The following is a 21,806-nucleotide window of genomic DNA, read 5'->3' on the forward strand; positions in this document are numbered from 1 at the left end:
CCCCACAAATAACCGCTCCATAAAAAAAAACTTGACAGATGAGCTGATAGAGAAAAAAGACAGACTAGGTGGTGGGGTACATTTCAAACCATGCGATCTGATAGGTTGATAGCCCTGAAGGTGGCCTTTGGCAGGAGGTCAGAAGGCCTTGACCAGACAAGGTATTTTTGCTCTCAATGCTAGATGCTGTCAGATTGTGTAAAATCTTGCGTAAAAAAAGGGTAGAGGCTGGAGGGTGACGTTCAGGTAAAAGGTAAGACATGGCCATTTCTCAGTATCTCAAACACAGTGTCAATGTGATGGAGACCACGTGATTGGACAGAATTTTACACATGTGGGATATAAATGAATTGTGAGAGGAGAAGACTTTGTGCAGGCTTTGTCCTCAACTTTGACTCTAAATTACATGCAAATGTTACCTCTGTTCTGTCCTCTGTTCACAAACACAGTTTATGTGCGATTTCCAAGTAAGATCGCCAAAATTAAATAAATTAATAGGACAGGATGAAAACTTACACTTGTATTTGTTAGCCAAAGTTAAAGACCAATGCAGGCATTTGTGCATAAAAAAAAAAATTCAGTCCCAGTCTCTCCTAGCCAACATCCCAAAAATGCAAAAACAATAAAAACAAGAGTCACACACCTGCTTTCCTGATAAAGTTTTTTTTTTTTTTACACAGAGAAAAAAAATCACAGATATAAGCCCAACTCAAAACAGGAGGAACAGATCAAAAGGTCACATATAGCACCTGCTGTAGTTAGCAACAGGATGAACGGGGAATATTCGTGACACTCTGCTTTAGAGTACACCAAGGACTCGCACCCTACATCTCTGAACCATGAACCCTGACAAGATCATGGCTGAGGGAAGAATCTATGAGTCTATCACCTCCTTTGGATCTCACAGAGCATTGATTCCTAAATTTTTTTTGCCACCAGACCCAGTAAACCTGCTCACCGTGGATGTCAGACAGGTAGATGATTTAGCTCTGAATGCAACTGCAGCAATGTCACTGCAACATTCCTTAACTGACAAGAACTTCTGAATTATCTCCTGCACCAGGGCTGGATGTCTCTGTTGAGCTGTTGAGCTTGGGTCAGACTTTCAGTTCAGTTCAGACATTCCTGTGTAAGCCATAATACTGGTGTAATGTTCCCACATCAGACCTTTAATCCCACTCTTCTGTGTATATGTACCGATGTCCTGATGTTTCTCAGTGACTGTCACCTTGGAAGCAGACAGTCTGACGATCCTGAAGGATAAGCTTGAGTAAGTTGGCAGAAGAAATCAATAGGTGGTCATGGAGAGTTACGTGTGTATGCTGCCCTAAGGGGGTGATGGTAGTGGGCACCCTGCTCCAGCAAAGTCTCTGATTGGTTCAGGATCAAGTCGCTGTGTTAGGATTGGCCTGCCTTGCTGACCCCACCCTTGCCCTTCTTCCCTGTGTAGCGGAAGCTCTTCAGTGGGTTCCTGCCTCTGTGCTGACGCTGTAAAGACAAGAAAAATTGACCTGTCAATCACTGTCACAAGAGAAGATAACATATTTTGTGCATACAACTTTCCTCATCACACAGAACAGTCAAACAGTCATTCATCTCAGGAAGTTTTCATACATTTGATGCAAATTTGTTAGCTGCTGACATTTTCAGAACATAAATCCATGTATTACAAAGTGTATCAAGAGAAAAACATCATACTGAAATAGTTGCCCTGGAACGTACACCTCACCTTGAAATTATTTTTCACAACACCACTTGGTGCCGCCTTCCCCAGTCGCCTCCTCTTTTTCCTGCCAGTGAGGGGATTGGCTATATTTTTCAGGGCGGGCGGGACTGAAACATACACACATAAAAACCTTAATCTCTCACACTCATGCATGCCAACACTGGAATGTACTGCAACACTATTCAATAGCAAATGTGACTCCATTTCATGTGAGTGTGTTCTCATGTTTTGGCCAGTGCACATGTGCACATATTTTCCTTTACCTTTGTGTATGTTTACCATTGTGTGTGTGTGTGTGTGTGTGTGCGCGCATGTGCGTGTGCGTGGGCACGAGTGCAGTAATGAGACACAGCTTGGTTGCTCACTCAAGTATTCTGGAACATTCTTCAGATGAGGTTTGATGACAGCTGGATGCAGGTCCCTGTCATGCCGTAGCAGTTGCAGGTCTCGAGGGTTGTCCTCAAAGTATGTCTGAGAGGAACATCCATCCATGTCAGTCACTTCAGCTCTCACCCAAATATATGTTATTCCTATCACTATTTATTGTATCTAAATACTGTATTTTATCTGCTTGAGGCTCATATCCAGAGCATACAAACAACAGCATAATAGCAAGTAAGACATCACTGACATTGTCTCTCCTCACAATCGTGCATGTATCCCTCACCTTGAGTTTTTCGGAGTTGAGCAGCTCCTGTTTGATCTCCTTCAGCCTGGCCTCCCTCACAGCCTGCTTGGTGACCGACCGCATGGCATCCTGAAAGCCACGCACAGACACAAACATTTAGCCCCTCCCAAATGTGCAATTCTATGTGCGTGCTTCACTGGCATTGAATGGGTAAACTACCAAAAACGTCACAGTACAAAATCTGTCCCTGTGAAGCGCGCTCACATTTAAGTCTAAGAGTAGCTCTTTACTGCATTACTCATCTCAAAGTTACTCTCAGGGTTGTAATGAGAGCATGACTTTTAAATAAGTGATGAGGTTCATAATTTAAGCCCATCCTTAAGAAATCTTAAGAACACAGTCCTACTTCTCTTTTCTCAAAAAGTTTCCCTGGGATCCACTTACCCGACATCTATACCTGAATCCTTCAATCTCTTCCATTTTAAAGCCATAGGGCTTTAAGGCACAGTCTGCATTATCTGAAAAAACAGAAGATTAAAATCACTGAGCTAGACGACAACAGCCAGTAGTGTAAATTTCTACAGAGGGATGACACAAACAATTCATCTGATATTAATAAGGCAGCTGAAACCCTTTAATCATCATCACAGACAGAGTGTGTGCAGTACTGACCTCCAGTGAGTGCATCCTCAATCTCCGCCAACAGGGGGAGCTCTCCATGTGACACAAAGGTGAGAGCAGTGCCAGGGTTGTCCGCTCGGGCAGTTCTATAGGACACAGAGCGACATGACTGAGGAAACGCACATGTTATTTGCTCCTAGTGATCATTTCCTTTTCTCATTTGGGCATCTGCATGCATTTGAAAGACTCACCTGCCAACACGGTGGATGTAGGACTCCACGTTAGTGGGGAGGTCAAAGTTGATGACATTTGACACGCCCTGGAAGTCGATACCTCTGGACACCCCATACTCCTTGTCTTTACCTCTGAGTAAATGGGAAGCACACACACTCAGCAAATGAATAACCTATATACGCGTCTCCCCATTTTTCAACCCCATCTGCTCACCTTCCTCCTTTTCCAGCATTCTTTTTCTTCTTCTTGCCAGTGCCCTCCTCTCCCCGTGGAGGTGCACTGGGATTGGCCAGGGTCTGTTCATCTGTGGCAATGATGTAATCGTAGAATCCCTGGTTGAACTGAGTAATGATGTGACACCTTGGAAGAGGAGGGGAGTGGGTTGAAGAGCTATAGATTGACTCAAACACAGATGGACCACAGAATCCACATTTTTGCATTTGCATTTTGAACTTGTTTGTTTACTGCTTGATTTAATGTTTTTCCTGACAAGAGCTTTAAACATCGCTGCATGACAAAATCATGCATGCCCCCTTCCCTCAAATAGCCCTCTGTACCTCTCTCCTCATGTGATTTGACTCGCTAACTGCCTACAAGGCTGCTTCAGGTAATATTTCTGGTCCAGTTGAACTCAGAACTCAATACAATAATTTAGAGAGTCATCTTATCTTTTAATCGGTTGATGTGTTGCCACAAAACTCATTTTGGAGCCGGATATGTATCACACCTGTCCAGGTAACTTAATGATGGGATCCTACCTGGAATGGACAGGCAGCTCGGAGTTGAGGACACAGGCTGGGATGCTAAACTGCTCCAGAAAAAGCTTGAGGCGGTAGCAGCGGTCCACGGCGCTCACGAACAACAGCGTCTTTCCCCGCACCAGGCTCAGCTTCAGGAGGGTGTAGATGAGCAGGAACTTGTCCTCCTCCTCGCACTTTATACTGTACTGCTGAAGTTGGGAGCTGTCTGGAAGCTGAGACCCTTGCAGCTTCAGCGTCACCTGGGAGACACACCCGAAAAGAGGCCATCACTGCCTCCCCTATCACCACCAACACGCGCCTTAGCAGCCAAAAACAAATGCACCCACACTATAGGTTCCTACAAACACCAGCTTACATATCCCACTCACATCAGTGGTAAAAATGTGTGGCATCGGTTTTTACAACCTTCCTCACATTATTATCTTCACTTCTCATTTGCTTAGCGCACGAGTAGGCAAACCTGGTCCAGGATTGCTGCAGGGGTTTCTGGTTGTTGTTACATCCATGCTCATAGTCACAAAACTGGAATTATTACTCTGATAAATTTAAGCAGGTGACCATGTGCCCGAGGTGCTCGGCATTTCACCACTCAGATGCCACTGTCTGCATTAATTTAACATAAAAATGGACCCAGTTTAATGATAAAGAGCTCAGAAGAAACTGACACAGACACAGAAACTTCAGGACCTTTGTCAACTATCCCTGCCTTAGCAGATATCTTCCTCACTCTGGCTCAGGTGCCTTGCCTGAGGACACTGCAGTGCACTACCTTGGATTTGAACCTGCAACCTCATGAATGAGAGTTTAGCTCCTTAACCATTGTGCTATACAGCCCCATATACGCAGACAGTCTTACAGCATTGTGCAGCACCAGCTCCTTCAGGGCCTGGACGTCTTCATTCAGGGTTGCAGACATCAGGAAGGCCTGGTAGATCTTGGGCAAATGGCTACAAAAAAGAGCAGAGAGCAGTAGCCCAATGAAGGAGTCAGGACACAAAGTGCTATAATGCATACTTGGGTCCACATGACTGCATGCAGTATACAAGCCAGCGCATGTTTCCATTCCTATTATTATACTGTATGGATAGTGCTGTCTGTAGACATAAGCACATCCCTCCCAGAAGTCAAATGCCTGAGCAGATGATGAAACATCTTACCAACAGACCTACAATGTCTGTGCTCCCAGGATAATAATCCTGGTCAATTGTCTTTCTAGTGTTTGTTGGACTTGTCCATATGGAGGAATATCTGACAATGCATATTGTTATACTCGCCCTCTCACCATAGTAGACTCTTGAGGTCGCTCTCGAAGCCAAAGGAGAAGAGTAGGTCAGCCTCATCGATGACTAGGGTCTCCAGTGACGAATGCAGGCTCAGATTCTGGGCACTGAGGTGGGCCAGCACTCGAGATGGAGTGCCAACCACCACATCCGGCTTCTCCATAAGGATGGGTCTGCAATACGTGGCACAATTTACACACAGTCTCACGCATACACGTCACAATCATTAATACAACATTCACGACTGATTTATCACAATCGTGAATACGTCCATCATAAACATCCATAACTATCTTTATAAAACAACGGGAAATGACTATTCTATGAGTATTCTATTACCTCTGTGCGGACAGGTCGGCCTTTCCCGAGATGTCAGCCACCCGCACATCCCTTGCGCAGTACGCCGTCAGCTGGCGGATCATGGCTTGCACCTGCTGACCCAGCTCTTTGGTTGGCACGAGAATCAGCGCTCTGACTGCCTGCTCCCGCACCGTCTGCCGGGGAATATGTCAACGCGAGTCAATACGCATGTCAACAACCTGCAGTCTCTTCCACGGAAAATCTGTAGTTCTAAACATCATTCAATCAGCATCTAGTTAAACGCTTCAGAGGCACAGGCAGCGTGCTTTCATTACGTGTTACAGAAAAAGACGTACTTGAAAAAAAAAAACATAATTACACAGATTCTTTGGGTATGTGGGAGGATAAAATACCAGAAAAAAATATTTCGGGAAACTGTTTTTCAAAATATTTGGAAGTATAGAACACAACCGCTCAAATACCCGACTTCATTACGAAACTGTAATCATACAGCTATGCAGTTTCTGTAACCTGATCAGCTGATTAGCTGAAGAACTAGCTACCTGTTTTGAGGTAAGGATACGCTGGATAACTGGTACAGCGTAAGCAGCCGTTTTTCCGGAGCCGGTCCGTGCCCGAGCCAGTAAGTCCTTCCCATCCAGTGCCAGTGGGATCGCTTTCTCCTGGATCAAGGTAGGTTGTGCCCAACCCAAGTCTGCCAGCGCCTGGAAAACACGTCCATCAGCACATATCACCCAACAACAAAAGAAATATAAACTGATACCAGTTATCCGCTACTTCAGCCACTGAGTCACAACATTTGGATCAACTGTTTTTAGTAGCTAGCAAGGTAGCTAACGATTGCAAGTTAATCAAGTCTCTACGGTTCATTACCAAAACACACATGCTAATCTCTGACTCTCTGACAAATTGGTCTCATCTGAACGCCACCCAAACACACAGGGACATGTTTCTTACCTTCAACAGGCGATCATCCAACCCCATCTCGTGAAACTGCAGCCTGTCAGAAGCCATTTCTCCCACGTGTGCCTTTCAGCAACTGTGCGGGGTCAAAGGTGAAGCCAGGAAGCTCGATAGGCATTTCTACAAGCAAGCAAGCGCGTCACGTAGCGTTGGGGAGGGATAACTACATGTATCTGCATACGGGCAACTACAGCATTTTTATGTAAGGAAACTGAAATATTCCCGTTCGAAATGCCTCATTATTATGAACATTTTATTCCGAATGAATTGGTTATGGTCTTGTTCATTCATATTTTGTTTTCTGCTCTGATTTGTCAACTCGGCAGACTGAAAAATAATAACCTCGTTCCATAACCGGTCGGTAGATGGCAATAGTGCTTTTTTCAAATAAATAAAGAATGTCGTCCGGATCATCCCTTGCTCAAGTTGCTGTCCACTTTTGTCATTCAACAAACAAAAGCGGCTGAGCGATAAAGGAAGCGGAACCGGATTTGTAAAAGTGAGCTACATGCGTTGTATTATTGTTTTTGTTAGTGAAATGACATTATATGCAATTTATAAACATACGCATTCTTGCAGATGTTTTGTCAACAGATTTGGTAATGACACCTCAAATGCTTGTCCTGGTATTGCGAGTTTGCTAAGGTTAAGCAGGTAGCAAATTTTGAAATAGCTATACCTTCATGTGTGCAGAACTATGTACTAGTTTGCTACTACAGACTGCTTAAGTAAGTACATTACCTACCTTAATAGCCGGCTGGCTAGCGTAGGTGACTGTGTTTCTGGTGAATTCAACGTTTATAGTGACAGTGTGGTGCAACTATGTAGCTATTGAGCTAGAAAGCTAAATTGATCTTCATATTGTCAACATTGAGAAATGTATTAAGTGGCTAGCAAACGAAGCACACTGCATTGCATAGACCGAACATACAGCTAGCTCGTGTTATCGACTCATTTCCTTTGTTGGCGAGCTCGTACCCTGTTACCCTTGCCTCTACCTTTTACCTCCGATTCTATCCCCACTTATTTTGTCCCAGAAGGTGTTGTAAAAATGTTCATGGAAGTGACTCCGACTGTGTGACACATATCAACAACAATTTGCAAGCTAATACATAAAATAGTGTGAAACGGTTAGCATTAGCCCCAGATATACTAACGCAAAGCAATAATGTTGTTAGAAATATTGCTAATTTTCTGGTCCCTGTGTTGTTTCTCTGCTCTTAGTGTTTCTGGATGTAGACCGCGTCATTTCGCTGAGGCATTCATTCAAAACTGTTTCGATACGTAAACGCAGCATGGTTACACTTGGACCTTCAGTTCTTTCGTTAACATTTTGTGTTCTGTTTCCAGAGTGAAACAAAGATCTCAAATGGGCATCTAGAATGATTTTCGATTAGAAGAGAGGTGATGTCATTGTGAGCCAATCAAAAAGTCAGGTAGGTACAGAAGCCGTAATTAGTTAGTTTTTCCATACAACAGTGCACTGTTGCTAGTGGCACTGTTCAAAGAAGGGGGGGGGGGGGGGGGGGGGGGGGGGGGGGGGGGGGCGGCAGATATTTTAACTAACAATGTGATACTGAGAATGCACCTGTAGGCAGGAGCCACTCCCATTGCCCTGCCCACTCCCACTCCCACGTCATACTTCCTGCTTCTCGACACGTTAAACTACAGGGCACTTAAGCCTGTTCCTGGAGAGAGATATTTCGTCCCTACCGTACAGTCACCCTTTAACGTATGTGATCAAATTTGAACTTGAGATACATTTTGCAAACCTCCACAATTAGAAGTGTAACTTTGGGAATGTGCTTATTTGGATGAAATACCTGCCACACCAGTGTTGCTTACACATCTTATTAGTAACTGATTGGTGTGACCAGCTGAGTATTTTCCTCGGGTTTGAGATATTTTTGACCCACCCCTACAGTCCTCTTAATTGAATGCACTGTTCTCAGCGGCATTTTTCCGCAGTTTGTGGTTAACCAGGTTAACTGCAGGAAATAACCGGCAACAACCTGGCACAGGTCCTCAGAAGCCACTAGTTTCTTATCATTTGTCTGTATAACAGGCTACAGGTCTTTACGAATTCCCTCCTGTGAAGGAGTCTAATCAGCGAGGATGGACCCCCAGGTGAGTGTTTCTGTGTCTATGAGAATAAATTTGTGCTTCATACAATGATGTGACATCAAAACCATGGGTGAGCATAAAGGGGATATGACTTAATTTCTAGACTGAATCTCTGTTGTGTCTGTGTTGTGCCTCTTAGTCAAAGCAACGTGTCTTCACTGGGGTAGTTACCCAGCTGCAGGATCATTATGGGATGGTAGACCAGGAAGTTCACTTCCAGATGAGGTAAAGCCCGTTGCAAAGTAGAGACAGTAGTGTCTCTCTCTCTCTCTCTCTCTCTCTCATCTCTCTCTTTCTCCCTTCCACAAATTCTGTGACAGACTTATTGTATGAAATGATTATATTACAGTTTCCCTTTGGCTATTTCAATAACAAATTGAATGGAAATTAACCATTTCTTATCTGATTATTTCATATTTATAGGTATTTTTATGACCTATTCAGGGTTGTGTACTTCACCTTGAAAATTCCCTCCTTGCCATTGCTGAAGATCTAAGAGTTGTGATTTGCTGGTGCCTTGTGAATATTCTTGACAAGGTGTAGTGTAAAACAGAACATTTGTAGCTAGCATAGAAAGTCAGGCAGCCCTGGAACCTCCTGTAACCAACTGGAACCTTCTAGAGGGAGAGTGGAAGGTACACAGAACCTGAATACCTGGACATAATAAATGAAATTCCTTTGACTGCACCATCATGCTGTCTGTATATTGTTCTTTGTCTGAGCGCATTTGTGGATGATTAACCCTGCCCCCTCAGTGTGGTGATTGGGAGGATCCCTCAGCTGGGAGAGAAGGTGCTGGTTAAGGCTGTGTGGGACCCTTCAGTATCAGTAAACTGGACAGCCCAGAGAGTGCAGACTCTAAATAACCAGGTATGTACTACACTGTACCTCACTATGCGCAATCTCTGATAGGTGCTATTGCCTGTGTGTCACCGATGGGTTTTCTCTGTCTGGCACCAGCATCATTTTAACTTTCTAATTTCAATATGCAGTATACAATGGCAAGTGAGGAATGAACAGAATGGAGTTTGTGGGATGGACTAATTATCATTACTAGCCTCTATGTTCACTTTAGTGTCATGCTTGTGTATTGTTTTTAAGGGTGATTATTTTTAATATGCAGTTTTTAAGTGTTTACTGTTTTTAGTCTTTGCATTCTTTGCAGTCTTTGTTTTTCAACTTTGTGGCTATAAATAACTAAGATATTAGCTATAGCAGAATTATAGGTGCAAATACAGTAGAAGTAAAGGTTGCAGTGGTAAATATGAAGGCACTGAAAGTGGTCGGTGGCTCAGTGGGTCTCTGAAGCCATCTTTTGCATGCTGTCTGCCCCTCAGCCGTTCAAGTCCCCTCCTCCTCTGCTGCCATCTATGGCTCCCAACCAAAAGCCAGGCATTCTAGGAAGCAAGCCGCAACCGCTTCTCAAGTCCCCCAAGATACCTCCACTTATTCCCAGCATGCAACAGAACCCACCAAAACGTGAGTGTTGATGGGACTGTTGAACTGGTTGTTCAAGGCTTTCGTATTTTGTACACAAACGTCTCCTGATGGCTTATTCTGCCTTGTTTTAGGCAGATGTTTATTACAGCAAATGCTGCTCTAAATGGGCTATGACTGTAGTACTTATTCAGCAGGCTGGTAGTTTAGCATGCTAGTAGATAGCAAGTTTTGCGCATTTGAGGCATATGAAAAGGTGAGATGTTTTTTTTACTTGTGAATACATATTTGATTGACTCAAAAGTGGCTTAAATCATAATTGCTCTTATTTCTTTTGTTAAGTTTTTTTAGCTGAGTCTTTGTAGGGACGTTAATCCACTCTTAACATTCTCAGTTTTCTTGCTTGTGGAGGCTGTTCATGCTTTCTTTGTAGTGCATTTTGCAATGAAAATGACATTTTTGTTTTAAGCTGTCACTTACTATCATGTGCTTTTGTTTCCTTTTCCCTTTTGCTGCTCCCCCATGCCGGTTTGTTCTCTCAGCGGGTTTGCTGCAGCCACCTCCCCACCTCCAGTCGCCCTGGGGGCCGCAGTATGAAGGATGGGGCGGGGGGAACAGGAAGAGACACAATGAGGGCATGGGAGGGCGAAGGGGGGGACGGTGGTGAGTTGGGCTCCTGTCTCAAATCTGACTGCCGTGGTGTTTAACTTTCCCACAAAGATCCTGCTCACTCGGTCTTCAACTGGTGTGGTTCACTCTTACACTCACCGCCTTGTTTTGCTTGTGCTCAGGCACTTGTGTGTCTGTGCCTCTGTGTTTTTCTGCACCTGTACCTTTGCATATCTGTAGCCCTGTGAAACTGTGCTTCTGTGGCACCACACTTCTGTCTGTAGCTGTGTGTAACTGTGCATCTATGTGCCTGTGCCACTGTAGCTCCATGCTACTGTGAATCTGTGTCCCTGTGCTTCTGTACACCTGTTCAACGTACGTGCTTGAGTCCCTGTGCAGTGCCAGTATATGTCTGTGTCAGCCCCTGTATGTGTATCCCTGTGTTTCTGAAGCCATGAGTGTCTGTTTCTGTTCCTTTGTGACCTTTTCATTTGTGTCTCTGGCCGTTCATGTTACACTCAATCCATCTGTCACTCTCTCTCTTTCCTTCTCTCACCTCCTTCTTTCCTCTCTCTTTCTCTTTCCCCTCCTCTGTCTCTCTGGGTCAGGGAGGATGGTGGGTCTTGGGGGGGAGATGGAGTACATCAGAAGAGGCGGAGGTGGAGAGGAGCATCGGAGGAGGGACTCCAGAAGAAAAGCAGCCCTCCGCCCCCCCAGAACTGCGTCCTGCTCTCCCGATTCCCCAGAGACAGGTGGGGAATGGGGCTAGGGCCACGTCACAAACATGGAATGAATATTTCCTGAGTATAAACCTGTTTGGTATTTCTCTGTGTAAACCCTTCCCTCTTGGCCTGTTCCCCTCAGCTTATCGTGTGACAGCTTGGAGGTACAGCGACGGTATCCCCACCTCCCCCTTCCGGACTCCTTTTTTGACCTGCAGCTCAGCTGGACAGAGAGCTTCCCCCTTGACCATGCCCTGAACCTCTCCGGACCCTGTGCCTTCCACCTGGGCGCTCCCCAGTCTTGCGTTGAGACCGTGCCCTCTGCCAGCTCCACCTCTGCATATACGGCCAAGGTGACACACCCAAGTTTGCGTGGCTATCTCTGGCTTATCGTTAATGACAGGTGGTAGCCACGGCAGTTCTCTTCCTGTCTGTCAGACAGCCTCTGAGGCGTTTTCCAGTTGTGTGATCAGCAGCTGAGAACATGTCTCATTTTGTGCCCTCTGGCACTGTTCACACAGAATAGAATTTCTTTGATGTCTCCAAGGAATTAATTGGCTTTGTAATCACCTCAGCAAGTGTAGTCCTGTGTGAATTCACCAGTTGGTTTCTTGATGTTATGCCTTACCGTTTTTTGCAGTTTACCAACTGTTTTGCCATGCATTTTTGGAGAAAAAAACTCTCTTAAATTTTTGTTTTGATCTCCTGTGTTTCTTCCTGTCTTTCTCCCTCTGTCTCCCACTGTCTTTCCCTCTCCCTCCCCCTCCCTCTCCACGTCTTTCTCATCCTCTCTCTCTCACTTACCTGCAGGTGATGTTGCTTTCCATCCCTACTGCAGAGGAGCTGTATCGCCAGTGTTGCAGCCTGTCACAAGACCAGCAGGAGACACAAGGGGGTGCTGTGCACCCTACAACACTTATTAAGGTCAGAACTGTATAAACATTCACTCTGTCTGTGTGCATACATACACTCCCCATTAATGTGTACCACAGTTAGTCTCATCAAATGTGATACTTTACATTAAGCCTCCATAAACAGGAGCTGTATGATTATGTTTGCTTTAGAGTGTTTCAGTGATATTCAGTATTAAATAAATTGGACAGGGATCTCACATTTAGGTCATCACAGATTACAAGGCACCCTGATTAAATGGTACCCTGATGAAAGCTTCAGCAATTGCAGCAAGTAGGTTGAGTGCAATTTTTTATCACCCATTAAATAAAGTTATTGCATAATTTGCCAGTCATGAGTGCCTTGGAATTATAGAGATGTATTTGCCTTTTTTGTAGAAAAAGTTTCACATATACACCTGTGACAGATGATTTTTCCAGTCTATTTTCTAAGTATCTCCTTCGTGGGTTTACTGTGTACCCTAGAAGCTCTTTTAATATGTTTTCTCAATTAAAAAATTGGATTGATTTATCAACCATGTAGTGTTGGATTGGCAGTTTTTATATATAGATATTGATAAAGGATTTTGTTCAGGGTCAGCAAGAGTAGCTTGTAAATGTGACTCTGCTCTAAAGGCTGAACCAGCAGGTCGGCAGTCCACATCAGTGCTGTGGATATGAAGCTGCCAGAGGGAAACAAAAATGTGGTATTGAAAATGCAATGATTTTACAAGCTAATGTAGCATATACAATAAGTACACTGCAGAGACTTACTGCTTCGGGTGTAAACTGCAGGCCCAGTGGTGTAAGAAAACACATCAACTTGATTACCCTAGGTACAATACTAAATGTGACAAGTTTCTATATCTCTCTTTAATGTATTTTACAATAATGTTAAAAACCCAGCGGTGACTGTTTACGGGGCTGTGTACCATTCTGAATGTGTGTGTGTGTGTATGGATGCGTGTGTGTGCGCATGTGTGAAACAGTTCCTGCTAGGCGTGAGCGGAGGGGAGCTGCAGGTTCTGGGAGGACACTGGTGTCCCCATGCGGACGGACCCAATCCAGGCAAAGACCCGTTGGTTCTGATCCGCACTGCGGTGCGCTGTGTGAAGGAGCAAACCGGACTGGACCTTGGTCACTGCTCCCAGTGGTCAGTACTCCTTTCCCTAGATTGTCTGCAATGCAGTTGACAAAATAAACATACATTTATTGTATATAGTACTTCTGTAAAACCCAGAGATTGCATTACTCAAGCACCTCTGAAACATTTTCACTCACAAACAAAAAAATAGTACAATACACCATTGCCAGAGGGAACACAAACAAATATAAATAGTAGACATACAATTAAAAACCATAATAAGTAATAAAGGAGGGGATGACAGGAAGGAAGCAGACAGAGACACGCAGGCATGTCGGAGGCAGACATGTCATTAGGGGGAGGTAATGTAAAGCACTGCAGAGATGTAAGGGGAATTAGCAGTAGGCTGTTTGTTTTCTTTTTAGCCTAGACTTGAATATGGTCCTGGATTGGGAGTCACAGACAAGCAGAGGGAGAGAGTTCCAGAGCCTGGGTGCTTCCCTGGAGAAGGCTCTGCCAAAAAACTTCTTCAGGATGTAGCATTACAGATCAGTGTTAGGTACTTTTTGCGTGTTCCTGTGGCATACCGTTGTGTAATTGGTGGTTAAAAGATGCTACTGCTGTTTCTCTATGGCTTCCTGTCCGTTTGATGCAGACAGCAGAGTACAGAGCTGCCAGCACATCTGTCTGTCCCTCCTCTGTCTTAACCTGTCACCTGGCTCTCTCTTTGTCTCTGTGTCCCCATCTCCCTCAGGCACAAGATGGCAGAATTGCGGTACCTGTGTGGGGGGGAGGTGGAAACAGTGGTGTTCTTCCTGCCGGACGTGTGGCGCATTGTCCCCACCATGGAGGAGTGGGCACAGCTGAGGGCCAGCTCTCAGGGAGAGCAAGAGGTACTGACAGTACTGTGTGTGTGTGTGTGTGTGTGTGTGTGTGTGTGTGTGTGTGTGTGTGTGTTTCTTGTTCTGGCTCAACATAGCTATCTTAGTTCTAGTGTCTTCTAAAAATAGGTATTGCAGTTCCAGTAGAAGTTACGGAAGAAGGCTTATGAAATATCCTGTCGAATACCATAGCCAGACAGTATCTATATGCACATATCCGGTAACAGCTCTCCTCCTTTCTGTATTCTCCAGGAAGAAACGCCCCCTCTCCCCGAAGAGCCATCCCTGGTAGTGCACCCTTGTTCTGGGATCACCCTATCGACCCTGTCCCTCTCCGCCCTGCTGGATCCCCAGAGCTCGCAGTCCCAGGACGCCTTTGAGGTACATTGCAGGTAGCCTGGCTGACCAGCCCTGTGCTAGGTCAGCCTCGCTACCCTGGTTATATGTTATTAACCTAGGCTTTGGTGCTGAAGCCCAGCCACCATGTGTTATAAAAGCAATTATGGATGCGTAGAATATACAGTAATTATCAAAAATGGATCAAAATCGAGATCATCTCCCCATTCCAAAGACCCACTTGTAATACATTTTTCCTTGTATTTCTGCCATTCTATGGCAGGAATGAACAAATTCAGCTGCTGTATCTCCATCTCTTTCTTTTTTTCTCTCCTTTTCTGTCCCTCCCTCCAATTCCCTTTGGCAGGTGGGGCTCATGGCGGAATTATTCAGTGAGATGCTGCAGAGGGATTTTGGCTTTCAGCTTTACCACTGTCTGTGCAGTCTGCCCCAGGACGCTGCCACACACTGCCCTCGCCCCAGGGCCGAGGAGAGTGAGGACAGTGGTACGCCCACGGTATGCCCTCACTCTCCTTTCTCTTTTTTCCTTTGTTTCTCTCTCAAACAGGTACACACACACAAACACACATGCAAACTCCTCACCTCCCACACACAACAACACAACACACTCTCACACATATTGACCAGCACTTGCTTGCTCACTCACATAGCCACTGTCAGACACACTACCTTTTACACACAAGGTGAAATTCCCTTTTGGGCTCTGGTCATTAATATTTCTCCCTTCCCCTCACTGTCTCTCTGTCGTTGTCAGGCAGATGAACCAAAGAAGAATGACAAAGAGAAGAGAGGGTCAGGAACAAAGGACGCTAAGCAGAGGAGAGGCCGGAGGGAGAGGGAGGGGGACAGGGGGAGTGTGGAAAACCTGAAGGAAGAGGAAAAAGCAAAGGACAGAGAAGAGAGGGATGAAAAAGGGGCAGAGGTGAAGGATGGAGAGAGAGGTGAGTAGGCAGCCATTGAACACCTCTGACCCCCTTGGCCCTCTTTAACAGTCCCAGCATGTATGTATTCAGGAAGGCTTTCCTTGGATTGTGGATGTGCACTTTATTTAGTCTGAGAACATCTTTTTGTTGTATCACATGTCATTTGAAAAAATAACGTCCCTCGTTAAATGAACCTTCCTCCAGATCAAGGACTGCTTGCTTCTTCCGGTTTTTCTTGACATGAAGTCAAAGTCTCGTGAATAATATTTAGTAGCGGAGATCATTCCCTCTTTCTCAAATTACAAAATGCAAAAGCTGAAACCATGGTTATTTTTTAAAGAACAGTTGAAAAGGTCTTTGAAAAGTTGGTGCACTTACTTGATTGATTTTACCTGTAAAAGTTGTTGTTTGTAATTATTGTGCTGTTATTTTTTTTTAGCAGAGACAGTGGGAGAGGAAGGGAAGACGCATTCCGTGACGTCCGATAATTCAGACAGCACTTCCACCAAGGACAATGTAGGCATTGGATGATACAATACAATTCTCCTGCTGTTTTTAATTCGAACTGCAGCCAGCTGCCATGATGCCATGTCGCATTCCTGTGGCAATCAGCTGAGGCTAACCAGGACTGGGGTTGGGTTAGTACTCGGATGGGAGACCTTCTGGGAAAACAAGGTTGCTGTTGGAAGTGGTGTCTGTGAGTCAGTATAGGGGGCAGTCTTCCCTCTGGACACTTATCACGAATGTAGGGGTGTTATCTGCAGTTTCCTGGTCAAATTTCCAACCTGGCCACCTGATCATCCTTCTACCAGCTGATTGGCTATGCATTCCCCCCTAGCCTCAAATTCACAGTTGCCCTTCCTGATTAAATAAAGGTTAAGTAGAATGACTAAATAAAAAGAGTGCTTGATAGTGAAGTATTACTTTTGGTTAACAGACACTCTTATCCAGAGGAGGTCAGTAGGTGTTCATTAGTAGATATGCGGACACCTGTGCACTGCTATACTTCAGTCTTTCAAAGCGTAGGTTTGTGATTTAGTTTTTTAACCCACGTTTCTCTCCTTTTTTTTCCGCCACGCCTCCAGCACCAGCCCCTAGGCTGGCGCCCCGTCCTGCCCCGCAGGGTGCTGCTCTCCTGGGTGTTTTTCGACCGGCAGCTGCTGGGCAGCCTGAGGGAGCAGGACCTCCAGGACATCCTGCTGTCCCTGGGCCTGCACCTCACCCCCGCACAGGTCACTGAACAGGGCTATGCGTTTGTGCGTGCGTGTGTGTCTGTTTGTATGCGGTATGTGCGTGTTTATTTCTGTGCATGAGTGTGTGTGGGTAAGACAGAATGTAAGGATAGAAATGGGCATGGGGTGTCTGTGTGTCTCTTTTGCCTGGGCTTGTCTCACTGATAGGATGCTCCTGTCTACATCTGTCAGGTGCGGGACCTGGTCAGCAGGACGTTGGTGGAGGGGCATTGTCAGTACAGGAAACTGGCTGGTCGATGGGAAGACATTGAGAGTACAGACCTTGCCAGCAAGGTTCAGGGTGAGAACACGGCACAGACACACACATACACACATCCAGTACAGATGCAGACACAGACGCGTACCTTGTACAATACAGTACAGACACAGACAAGCAAACTGCCCAGTACAGACACGGAAACACCCTGTACAGTACAACATCGACACAGGAGGAGGTAAGTCGTACACACAGTTTTCTGATTTCACATATTGTATTTATGCAGCTGAATAGTAAGCACAACCTTTAGGACACATTGCCAGCCCTCTGGCTTTCTGTGCCTGTACAACATGGTGAGATGAATGTTATGATACCATTTTATTTACACAGTATCTCTCTCTGCCTGCAGGAAACCGTGCCCTGTTGCCCAGCACGCTAGTAAAGGGAGGGGTGTCAGCACGGCGGGCCAGCGGGGGCAGCAGTGTCGATGTGGTGACACACAAAGGGACTGTGCTCAATATCCCCAATCTGTTGCAGTCCCTGGAGAGGGAGGAAGTGCTACGTCAAGGACTGGAGCAGCGTATCGCCACCCTTCAGGCGAGACTGGGTACTGCAACAGTGGATGGTTCTAAAAGTGAATGCACAGTGCATACTCTTAAGGCCCCCTCTGTGTATCAGTACACACTCCCCTTGCGTATGTCTTTCTACAGTATGCTTCTCTTTAGATTACAGCACATTAATTCAGGCCCGCGGTGTGTCTCTACCTTCTCTCCCCCATACCTTCCTCCCTCGACACCACACAGTGGAAGCAGAGTCAGAGGCAGCGGCTCTGAGGCGCGAGCGTGGGGAGGTGTCTGCTCTGAAGGAGGGACAGGACAGCCTGAGGGAGCGGCTGGAGAGGGCGGAGAAGCGCAACTCCGCCTATGAGAGGAGTTTGAAGGAGAATGCTGGGCACATGATCGCCGTCATTGAGAAGATGCAGAAGCTGGTGGACAAGGTGAGGTCACTGCTTCATCTTGGTGGGTTTCTTGGGAAGGCGTCATTGGAATTTGGCCAACCCAACTCCCCCATTTAAAGAAAAAATCTGTGCATTGGCTCATCACATTTATGTACATTAATCAATTTCAGTTTCCTAAGGAAACCCTCTTACTGTCGTACCCTGTGATCTTACTTATCAGATACCCTCATAAATAAGCTCACCTTTCATACGTGTAATACATTTAAATACTGTTATACAGCTGGATATTTTAGTGGAGCATGCGGCACTAGCTCAGCACAGCACCCCTCTGCTACCGTGTCCCTGGATGTTGACGGCCATGGGAGGGATGGTTTTGGGGTGTCCTCTGGTTGATGGCTGTCCTTTTTTTATTTTCTAATCCGCTGGACAGACCACCAGCCTTGCGGAGTCCCGGTCGGCTAGTGCAGAGAATGTCTGATGGACGGGCTCCGCTACATTGACTGCATCAGGATGCCCACTCCTGCGGGGGCAAAGCTCACCCGCGCTAAGCTGAGACCGAGAGCGCGCGGAGGAGGGAGATGGCGGTTAAAGCAACACCAGCGCGGATACACACTTACAGACACGGTGCCCCATGCAAACACACTGACACAGAACACACCCGTGCACTCTGGTGCATACAGACACACTCACACTCCCTGATGCAGCTAATCTGGTGAAAACCCCTTAGGAAACAAGTAAATGGAAAAGAGAACCCATGGGACAAAATGTAGAGATCAAAAGACTGGAGTAATCATTTAGATAATACTGTTTCATCAATGTAGAAAGACCCTATCTCTCACACTCATACACACAGGTATAGTACTATGTTTAGCACTGTTTTTTGTTTTGAATGTTGTAAAACATTGAGACTGTACAGTATTTACAAGATGTAGAAAACTCCTTTAATTAATTGTTTTATTTGGTTTTATCATTTGAGTTTTTTTTTTATTCTGTTGTTTGGATACCAGAACAGCTGGTTTTCTAAATTGCTGTTTATATATAATGGTATAAAACATGACAAATGTAAATTTGCTGTCAGTTTGTACACACTAATTTCATTTTCATGAGAATGTAACATTTATGAGTAGGGATGGTTTTTTTAGTTTGTCTTTTTCGATAACACAGCCCTTCAGTGTACTCTTCAGAAGTAAAAGATCAAGCTCTTACTCTCCGCCATCCCAAATCCCAAATGTATTTCTTTGGCCTCAGTGTGCGGAAGAGGTGACACAAGAGGAATAAACATATTTGGTCCAGTTAATATTTCCTCAGATTTTTTGTACTCATTAATTTGGCCCAATAAATTAATTACTGTATCTCTTTTCAGGGGGAGGTGATCTAAGCAAAGTAGGGAACTACCATGTTTTATGTCTACTGAATCTTCAGTGATCATAGCTGCATCAATATTTACATCTAAATGCATTTATGTATATTCTCATCTTCTCATTTAGGTTTTGTTGTCAGGGAATGCTGTAGGATTTATTCCCATTAAATTACAGCATCACAGCACAATTTTGGTTGGCTGGATAAATGTTTTTTTGTTTTGTTTTGTTCTAGTAGTGCCATGGTGCTATGGGGTTATTTAATTAGGTGAAAACACAGCTCAACCATCCCCACACAGAATGTTGTGTGACTCTAAATGTACCAAAACTGTCAGTCACAACAACACAGGGATATAACTCCAAATTACATCATCCTGCAGGGAGATACGTATGGTTTTATCATTTGGTGAGAAATCAGATTGAAATGGTAGTAGTATAGCACGGCCTGTAAGTATGTTATTGTATTATTTGGGATCAGTGTAAGGGAACAAACGAGCAAAGGGCTGTTTAACACACATCAGAAGTATAACTGGAATGCCATTCCATCGTTTTTTTTTTGGGGTTGTGTCTTTGTCTCAGGGAAAAGGAGATGACCATTTGAATGTGCTGTGTCTGTGACAGCACGTGCATCACTCCCATGATTCACCAGCACAGGAACTCTGTATGCAACACAGTTCTGTCTTCCTTGTGGTGTGAACTCTGGTCTTGGAGAGCTGAACCTCTGCTGTATTCAGTGATGCTTGCAGTGCAAATATCAAAAAAAAATGCAGTCATTTTGATAAACAAAACCTAAGAACATATCTAATTAGCTCTAAAAAATTATTTTTTTTGTTTTATGGCTTCCCTAGGCCAGGGGTTACCCACCACCGTTCTGCATCTGTTTTTAGGGTGAGTTCCCTCTTGTGAATGGAGACACCAACCACAAAATGGACAAATAAAAGTGTGACTGCTGCCATGGCTGTGTAATTTTCTTTATTGTATTTTCCTGTTATTTTGTCAGTTTGTTTTCTTTTATAGTGAGCAACTGTCTCACTTGTTCCTAATACTAGAGAGTCTAAGACACCAGTTTTGTCTCCCTTTAATTGAGTATGTATAGTTTTTTGGATAGTGGCAGATATGTGTGGCACATACATGACAACTGTGACATTTTACACAAATACTGCTTGCAGAATTTTTCAAAATCATCTGTCTTTTAAAATTACTTTTCCATTCCCTCTTTGCATTGCTTTAATATGGACTTTTAATGAAACCATTTTCATTAAAATTAAGTTTTTAGTAATATTTAGGATAAGAATTGGCCTCTTGAACTTAAGCCATACTAGTTTTATATTGAAAACTGGAACCAGAACCAACCATTGTCAGCTTCACGGGGGTCAAACGTTTCACACTTTGGACAATTAATTGGCCACGCTTGCCATGCGGGTTAATAATGTGATCTATACGATTAAGACAATACTCATGGTTAGGCAGAGGTCATGTAAACACCTTACTTTGATTATTTTAATGCAATTAAGGACTTAATCGCCGTAAGTACGCATGTGACGAAATAGCGTAATTTCGAATTTTGAAGTCAGAAAATGCTCATATGTTACGTGGCCCCTGACTTAGATTAAAACAGGTTAGAATGCCATGTACGGTATTGTTCGGCTTGTTCTGGGAGGGAAGGAGGATAGTTGGTTAGCCACAGAGAAAGGGAAGGAGTGAGACCGGTCAATAGTTCTGGACAGCAGGTGAGTCGAATCCTTTTCCTCAGCAGGGGTGTGACTCATACCTCCTTGAAGGGAGCCCGTGGAGATGAATGGTGGAAGGCTGGGACCGATGATCTGCAGGAGAGGTGAGGAAATAGGATCCAGGACAGAAGGTTCAATTCATTAAACAATTTTTCAAAGATTGGACAAGTTCCGATTCCGATTTGGATTCAATGTTAGTAAATGGAAGTGCCAACATTGATACTAGAATGCATTCATTAGATATAAAATTATGTTTCCTCTCACATTATTTTCAATATTTACGTTTACATTTAAAATTCACACCAACGAAGCTGGAGTCCTTGACCGTCAGAGTACGCCGGCCACGTCTGAGTTTGATTGGTGACACATTTTTTCACTTGTGTCGTTATTAGCGTCATCTATCAGGTACACAGGTGTTGATGCCATGAGGCAGATGAAAAACCAGGGTAGCAAAGCATAGTGTTGATGTCAGAAGGAGGTTCATTGAGTTATTGAACTCTTTACCGTTCACTCTCCCTTTGTTAATATGCCACTCCGTTGTTGAGATGGGTGTTTCACGCGCAGCAGTGCTTTATTCGTTTTTTATGTTGGTGATGCTCAAAAATGGTAAATAAGACGTTTTTCGGTAGTTAGTGTTAGTTTACCACTTTTTAGAGGAAGGAATGCAAGATTCAGATTTTGAGTCTGATTACTGGAGGATTCATGTCTTGCATTTCATATGGTCATACAACAAAGAATTTTATTCATTTT

The 21,806-nt window shown here is 44.5% G+C and overlaps 2 protein-coding genes across 2 annotated transcripts; one reads left to right on the top strand and one right to left on the bottom strand.

Moving 5' to 3' along the window:
* Positions 1-708: 708 nt before the first annotated feature.
* Positions 709-6,599, bottom strand: ddx56 (DEAD (Asp-Glu-Ala-Asp) box helicase 56). Its single transcript, XM_036529493.1, has 14 exons — positions 6,529-6,599; positions 6,114-6,275; positions 5,590-5,744; positions 5,253-5,423; positions 4,827-4,917; positions 3,968-4,209; positions 3,423-3,569; positions 3,227-3,340; positions 3,027-3,121; positions 2,799-2,872; positions 2,394-2,483; positions 2,092-2,197; positions 1,730-1,833; positions 709-1,488 (listed from the first exon to the last, which is right to left on the bottom strand). The coding sequence occupies exons 1-14, from the start codon at positions 6,583-6,585 to the stop codon at positions 1,399-1,401; spliced, it is 1,698 nt and encodes a 565-aa protein (XP_036385386.1). The 5' UTR covers positions 6,586-6,599; the 3' UTR covers positions 709-1,398.
* A 343-nt stretch (positions 6,600-6,942) lies between these two features.
* On the top strand, positions 6,943-18,816 carry ccar2 (cell cycle and apoptosis regulator 2). The gene is made up of 21 exons (XM_036529591.1): positions 6,943-7,033; positions 7,885-7,970; positions 8,600-8,661; positions 8,798-8,883; positions 9,414-9,528; positions 9,996-10,137; positions 10,638-10,758; positions 11,313-11,456; positions 11,569-11,779; positions 12,237-12,350; positions 13,306-13,469; positions 14,155-14,293; positions 14,534-14,662; positions 14,985-15,134; positions 15,393-15,579; positions 16,001-16,077; positions 16,647-16,793; positions 16,986-17,094; positions 17,420-17,617; positions 17,814-18,007; positions 18,399-18,816. Exons 3-21 carry the CDS (start codon positions 8,650-8,652, stop codon positions 18,444-18,446), a joined length of 2,487 nt encoding a protein of 828 aa, XP_036385484.1. The 5' UTR covers positions 6,943-7,033; positions 7,885-7,970; positions 8,600-8,649; the 3' UTR covers positions 18,447-18,816.
* Positions 18,817-21,806: the final 2,990 nt, after the last annotated feature.

The sequence above is a fragment of the Megalops cyprinoides genome, chromosome 5, assembly GCF_013368585.1.
Source record: "Megalops cyprinoides isolate fMegCyp1 chromosome 5, fMegCyp1.pri, whole genome shotgun sequence".
Classification (NCBI taxonomy): Eukaryota; Metazoa; Chordata; class Actinopteri; order Elopiformes; family Megalopidae; genus Megalops; species Megalops cyprinoides.

Excerpts from the sequence above, each read along its gene's own strand:
- ccar2 (XM_036529591.1), top strand. Across the intron at positions 8,884-9,413 it reads GAAGTTCACTTCCAGATGAG|TGTGGTGATTGGGAGGATCC; the intron begins GTAAAGCCCGTT and ends CTGCCCCCTCAG. Across the intron at positions 10,138-10,637 it reads GCAACAGAACCCACCAAAAC|CGGGTTTGCTGCAGCCACCT; the intron begins GTGAGTGTTGAT and ends TTGTTCTCTCAG.
- ddx56 (XM_036529493.1), bottom strand. The coding sequence starts at position 6,585 with ATGGCTTCTGACAGGCTGCAGTTTCACGAGATGGGGTTGGATGATCGC. Across the intron at positions 2,484-2,798 it reads GATTCAGGTATAGATGTCGG|GATGCCATGCGGTCGGTCAC; the intron begins GTAAGTGGATCC and ends CGTGGCTTTCAG. Across the intron at positions 1,834-2,091 it reads GAATGTTCCAGAATACTTGA|TCCCGCCCGCCCTGAAAAAT; the intron begins GTGAGCAACCAA and ends TGTATGTTTCAG.